The sequence below is a fragment of the Phallusia mammillata genome, chromosome 5 (assembly GCF_965637545.1).
Source record: "Phallusia mammillata chromosome 5, kaPhaMamm4.hap1.1, whole genome shotgun sequence".
Lineage (NCBI taxonomy): Eukaryota > Metazoa > Chordata > Ascidiacea > Phlebobranchia > Ascidiidae > Phallusia > Phallusia mammillata.
The window spans coordinates 17,218,896-17,225,288 of NC_137256.1; the positions used below are offsets into that span (position 1 = coordinate 17,218,896).

A 6,393-nucleotide genomic window follows, 5' to 3' on the forward strand; every position below is an offset into this window, starting at 1 on the left:
TTTTAAGTTGAAAGAACTAAATTTGACGGGAAACAATATATACGACGATGGAATAAAATTCCTGGCAAACAGTGCTCATCAAATCGAGCGACTGGATGTCGAAGGTTGCGAAATAACGAAAGTTGGGGCCACAAACTTTTGTGAATCTGTCATCAAACGGAAATTTCGGGTAGGGCACTTCTTTGTGCAAAGTAAATTTATGCGCATATATAACTTTGGAAAACCTTTAACCAGTCATACGAAAGATGATAGTGTTCCGAAAATGTTTTGATACAACTCCCGACATTTTTCTCTAGAGTTATTTTCTAATCTTTATTTATCGTGATTATTTGAGGGTCCTATGATGTAAACCACGATTAGCAGAATATTGACATATACAACAGCAAAAGGCGGTTGTTAATTTGACCATCAAAAACGTTTATGTGGTTAATCGACCAAACCTAATCAAAACCTACCAAACATGTCTAACAGATGTGTGGATTGAATATCGCTGGAAATCCTTTATCAGATGAAGGAGCTTTCAGTGTTTCGGAATGCTTGTTTAATCTCAAGCAATTGGATTTGAGTAACTGCCATGTTACGTGCAAAGGTGCACAAGTCATTGCAACTTCTATTTGTGCAATGCCACACAGAGTAAGTAAACATTGAGTCTGTGCAAGACTGACTTTAGGTAAAACGAAACATTTCAGTAATACGTCGATGCAGACCTGCGGTGATCGCTGCAGATCGCTGGTTGGCATCGACGCTTCAGGGCTTATCCCAGCTATTCATCTATGTCTAAAGTCAACTGTTTACTGATCGATCTGGCGATCCCCAACTACGAAACTGAAATGTGCAGCATATGAGGCAGGCTACGGTGATTGTGATTCAACTTTCGGCGGATTCTTCACTGAGCCTGATAGCTCAGTTGGTACAGCGCGAGTCCCGGAAAGACTCCTGTCGTGGTTTCGAATCCCACCACAGGCTAGATTTTTAGAGCCTCATACACCTTGCCATATGGTAAAAGCTCGGTGACCTGTTGATTTGGTATTACGCCTTTACTACGCCTGGCGTACTATCATTTCAGTAATTATTTCATAAACATGTTAACAAAAATGTACACTGTTTGTAAATAACCTATACTTAAATAGATGGAAAAGTTGATTTTGAGCGGAAACGATTTGGGAAATGAAGGAATTATACACACATCGAGTTGTTTGCACAAAGTCGATGAAATTGACTTGAGCAGGTGCGGATGCAAAAGCGATGGAGCGATAGGGTTAGCGTCAGCAGTCTGTGAACAAACAGAAGAGGTAAGTTGTGATGTACATGTCTCACAGGCTGTTCCAGGGTTTAAGATAGAAGATTAATGCAAACTCTGTGTAACCAAAGACACACACGTAATGTTCTAAGCAAATTTATTAAACAAAAAGTAGAACATTGTGACCCCGTGATTTAAGAGCCCAATTTGGACGTAGGCTAAAATAACACTTAACAAACAATGCTTAACAAACAGATAGGTTCACTGCTTTTGGGTGGTAATGCCATTGGAAACAGAGGAATGGACGCGATTGCATCTTGTCTGTACAACATCAAAGAATACGAAACAACAGCACGTGAATCTTGGGGTTGGGGAATTACAAAATCTGGAAAGAAAAAAATGGAAAAAGTATTGGTAGCTCTGAGAAAACGAGTAAGTCATAACCAGATGCAGTTAATAGACAAATGTAGGTACCGTCATTTGTAATTTTAGCGCACGTTTGATTTCATTAACGACACGTCCGAGAAATGTGGAACCGCCGGAGCAGAACTAAATGTGGTTGGATGCCGTGTTAAAATACCCACAGGTGCCACTGATAAGGAGGTGTCTCTTCACGTCACCTCCTACTACGGAACGGAAGACAATTCCGTAAGCAAAATTTTATAGACATACTCACGAAAACTGGTTCATTTTAGGTGACATACTGGCTTTAACAAATATAGAGCTGCTATGAGTATATTCGATTGGGGTCGTCATTTATGCGACAGTAGTACTACTGCACATGATTAAACAAAAAAAGTACAGTAATGCAAATTACGACGTTATGGTCAACTAACTGCATTACGAACGTTTTTTTGTACGCATTTTTACTAAATTTGGACCTCACAGTAGCTTACATTTCTTAGGATCAAATCTCCCCGACGTTGGAATGCAGACCTTACAATACAAACTTCCAAAAGGAAATATCCATATCTCTGCCCAATTGCTTTATATGCGATCAACCACAGCCTGTAGTGGTAAGTAAAAAAAAATAATTTAAAGCGATTTTTTATAGTTAACGCTAACAGTTCGTAATTTGCTTTTACAGATAAAATGCAGCAACGACGGTTTGAAATGGGAAGATGTTGGGACGTTGGTTCACAAAAATGAACATCACCACCAGTTTACAACTACGCACTTTACATGGTATGAATGTTTTTCACTCAGTCGTGTTTTGTGTATCGACAAACGTGTTCTATTGTTGTCTTTGCTGCGCCAAATAACGCCAAAATGCTTTGTGAACTCTCGCATTCCTTTGCGTCAAACTACTCGCAAGCAAAATAAAAAATAAAACGAAAAAGAAACCAACCAAAAATTCCAAGAAAGGCACCCGCGCTTAAACCAGAAAAAGATTCTGTATACTCTTTGTCCCTTCTTGTGTCATGGCATCAACCCTTTTTTTTGTACTTGATAACATACCTTCGCGAAATAAGGAGAAAAACGTGGTAAATGTCGACAATTGCAATAATCTGTGATAATAATTTTCGAATTTGCCGTGAAAAGTAATTCTATAAGAGATCTCTTCAGGGATTTTAACTGCCGTTCATAGTTCAGTTTTGCCAATTCAACTGATCGGCATTTCCTAAATCGACTAACATAACCAATAATTCTGTTTTATATATGGACCCAAGTACCTTTCACTAACATATACTTGCAAATACTTTTAGGTATCGAATGGACTTTCTAAAATCACTTTTTAGATGCAAAAAAGAAAAGCTATTGGTTTGCAAAATCGTACACGACAATCAACTAGGTGCTGACAAAAAGTTGCTAAAAATATCAGTGATTGACAATATTGGATTATACAACAGCACTAGCAGTCATGAAGATCAATTTTATACGGAAGAGGTTTTGAGAGACACTATCCTGGTTAGGTAAGGTAAAAAATATATAACTGAAAAATCTCAGAAAAGCTCACATTTTTTTGTGCAGTTCAAAAACGAGTGATGCGGAATTGTGTTTGGAAAAGTGTCCCAGAGAAATTGAATGCACCATGTCTTGTCAGCGACTTGAGAACTTTTTTGTTAAGTCATATACACAGATACAAATTGTTCTTCATCGCCGAAAACCACTTGGAAGTGACTATACATTCCATGTAGTCATAAAGTCATTAAAGGGAAAATCAATTTACGGTCGACATGGCAGTGGAAGTTTTTTTACCAACCCCTTTCCTCACACAACAAGGGTAAAGTGCAATGTTTGTTTCTTTTTTATAAGTTTGGTTGTGATTCGGTGTTTTTCAGTGATTTATAAAAAATGAAAAAAATCAGTGCGATTAAGAACACAATATCCAACTGTTAATAACATATCATCGTATTATGTTGGGAAGTGTTTCAACTAAAACATCTGGTTTTTGATTTTCATATCGTTTTGAAAGCAGAATTTTGTGGTTGGTGATATTCAAAAGGGGCTCATTTCTACAAACAATGAGAACTGTCTTCAAATTAGTAATGTTAAAATAATGTGAACGTAATATTGAATTGTCAAACTTAATTGTCTAACTGTATTGGCTTTAAGTAACTTATTTCTGTCAGCTAGTATAGCCAACATAGTTTTATATGTTAACTCGTTCGTTGTTGTTGTAGTCTCGTGTTCATTCAACATGCTCGTTGGGATTTGGACAAAGTAAGTTGTAGCAGTGGCGTAGCCAGAGAGGGGCCATATGGCACCTCCCAAATTTTCAAAGTTGTAAATTGATAAACTTTAATTTAGTGTAGTGTCGTCCCTCATCATTGTGGTTTCGTCTCTCAACTATCAAAGGAATATATTTATTACCAAAAATGACTTTTGTCACCAAGTTGTAAGGCGAAATCCATGCTTTTTTATTTATGCAGACATGGAATAAATCAATATAGCGTTTGGCTATCCAGTCGAACCACAGTTTGGCAAGTCACGTGTTTGGTAAAAGCACGCCGAGCGTTAGCAAAAAGTTGTATTAGACAACAAATCATTTGGCCCCTCCCAAAATTTTTGTAGCACTAAAATCAAAAATATGAAATATAGTGATTTGCCTACCAAACGACTCAATTCTAATAATTTTTCAATTTAAGCCAAGCGATAGACAGTTTTATTATTGTTTGTCCGCCAGATATTGGATTGAATGGAAATGTGACAGGAGGAGCTGTTGGAGGCGAAAACGTCAACATCACAAACAACTATCACTATGGTCCTGAATAAGTCTTCGACTGATATCTTTGTTTCCCATGTTGATTCTACCAACGGAGATCTCAGCCATTAACAATATATCGTCAAACATATTGTATTGTAGCCTAGTTATAGCGTGTTTTTCACCAGCAGCTTTCGTCTTTTGCGATTTTGTTTTGTTGCCAAACAATGTCACAAGGTTGTATTTTGTTTGCACCTGTAAGTGCGTATTCGGCAATTCATTTCGTGCCTCGTTTACGATGAGTTCACCACCAATTACCATCGCGAACTTTTTTTAATAAGTGCTGTATGTATAACATTTTGTACCGTAGTTTGCGTGTTTATAGTTGGTTATTAGCAACACATCCGCTCTTTAACATCGCTATTAGCGCGGCAAACGTCATACGGCAGCAATTACGTTCCAGAAATGAAGAAATATCTATTGCACACTTTTATAGTGTTGACCACATTTCGCAATGCCTTGTGCAGTGTGTTTGCTGTGTAAAAAAATGAATATTGCGTTTGGTTCTCTTAACTACCATTCGTTGCACAGGCCGTAGAAGTAGTAGGCTAATATTTTTGTTATTATAACTTTGATCCTAGTACAGGGCACTTGCTCTTCCCGCATGTTTTTTTTTCTTTTATGGTCAAGAGCTTGGTGTTGTTGATGCTTGAGTGTCGGCTGTATTGTTTAGACCTGCTGTTCAGTAAAACTTTCAAAGGCAAAACCCTCGCACTCTAATAAATAAAACTTTAGTATTTTTACCATAATATTCATTAGTGAATAAGAAACTATGACGCACAATTTTGTCACACCCAGCGCAAATCCTACTTATTGAAATAAATTGTCAAATAAAACCCTATTTACACATGGAATAGTTACATTTACCAGTGTAAAGTTTAGGCAAAAATGTGGCTAGTTTAACATTACACCCAAGTGCAGTCAACGTTTAAGTTTGACCTCGTGAAAATACAGGTGAACCTGAATTCCGCTTGTTCTACATACACTGTTTTAGATGCAGACATTTTGTAAACATACGAATCCATGATAAAACTCAACGTCGATCAGGCGTGGTTATTAGTAATTCCGGGTGATTTTTAACCACGATTGTTCTTCCGTAACATATGATAAACACTTAAAACAAACGAAATTGTTCCAAATCGCACGTTGTTGTTAGCGGTTAGACCACATTTAAAAGGAAATTGTTTACCACTTTAGTCCATTAAAATGATAACATTAGATAAACTAAACTTGACCTTCAAACCGACAACTCCTAAAGCTTTGATTCAGGCCACATTTTAAAAGTTACTTTTTGTATTTTTTGCCCTGTAGTTAGCGGTGTGTAAACTTTTAGAAAACAAGACTACTACGGTGATCTTATTCAGAGACCACTACTTGCCTTTCCTTATCTGAAGCTTTTGCACAGATTTTCACTTTTGTTTATATGTGCCCTTTGCTAAAACTCTTATAAACCCAGACATAAGTATCTTAACGAAATGGACAATCTATTATAACGTCTCAGCATTAACACGCCTTTTAGGTTAGGTAGGAAGGGCTACATTACGTTGCGACATTTTAAAACGAAAAATATACGGTTTATAAATCCACGTCTGCTCCTTTCTAGACAGAGCGACACAAAAAACAACTGCCACGTCAAATATCATAGATAGCTACACAGGGGGGCGCCACAGAGTGTGTGACGTATTAAATATCTAATGCAAATACTTTAAACAACGTGCCCGTACATAAAGTTTATCCGCGCAATTTCTAACAGCCTCTCTAGGTATTTTTCATGACGATAAACTCAACTCAACGTTTCTGTAATATTTTGTATTTACATAGCACAGATAAGTTATATCTCGCCAAACGCTTCATTGCGCAAATATTACAAGAAGAAATCAATCGATACATTAAAACTTAACCAATATTTCTTTTACCGTATATTTTATCGGTAAGATTAAAGCGACTG

General features: G+C 37.0%; 2 protein-coding genes across 2 annotated transcripts; both read left to right on the plus strand.

Moving 5' to 3' along the window:
- Window positions 1-1,052: 1,052 nt before the first annotated feature.
- Window positions 1,053-2,570, plus strand: LOC145229621 (uncharacterized). Its single transcript, XM_080094963.1, has 5 exons — window positions 1,053-1,292; window positions 1,496-1,672; window positions 1,733-1,888; window positions 2,146-2,256; window positions 2,328-2,570. The coding sequence occupies exons 1-5, from the start codon at window positions 1,131-1,133 to the stop codon at window positions 2,568-2,570; spliced, it is 849 nt and encodes a 282-aa protein (XP_079951089.1). The 5' UTR covers window positions 1,053-1,130.
- Window positions 2,571-2,951: 381 nt separating this feature from the next.
- LOC145229511 (uncharacterized) lies at window positions 2,952-5,276 on the plus strand. Its single transcript, XM_080094863.1, has 4 exons — window positions 2,952-3,153; window positions 3,212-3,464; window positions 3,865-3,904; window positions 4,368-5,276. Exons 1-4 carry the CDS (start codon window positions 2,954-2,956, stop codon window positions 4,454-4,456), a joined length of 582 nt encoding a protein of 193 aa, XP_079950989.1. The 5' UTR covers window positions 2,952-2,953; the 3' UTR covers window positions 4,457-5,276.
- The last annotated feature ends 1,117 nt before the right edge of the window (window positions 5,277-6,393 follow it).

Bases quoted from the DNA above. Each gene is read 5' to 3' on its own strand.
- LOC145229511 (XM_080094863.1), top strand. From the start codon at position 2,954: ATGGACTTTCTAAAATCACTTTTTAGATGCAAAAAAGAAAAGCTATTG. The intron at 3,154-3,211 runs GTAAGGTAAAAA...TTTTTTGTGCAG, and splicing joins AGAGACACTATCCTGGTTAG to TTCAAAAACGAGTGATGCGG. The intron at 3,465-3,864 runs GTAAAGTGCAAT...TTGTTGTTGTAG, and splicing joins CCTTTCCTCACACAACAAGG to TCTCGTGTTCATTCAACATG.
- LOC145229621 (XM_080094963.1), top strand. From the start codon at position 1,131: ATGGAAAAGTTGATTTTGAGCGGAAACGATTTGGGAAATGAAGGAATT. The intron at 1,293-1,495 runs GTAAGTTGTGAT...CTTAACAAACAG, and splicing joins TCTGTGAACAAACAGAAGAG to ATAGGTTCACTGCTTTTGGG. The intron at 2,257-2,327 runs GTAAGTAAAAAA...TTGCTTTTACAG, and splicing joins ATCAACCACAGCCTGTAGTG to ATAAAATGCAGCAACGACGG.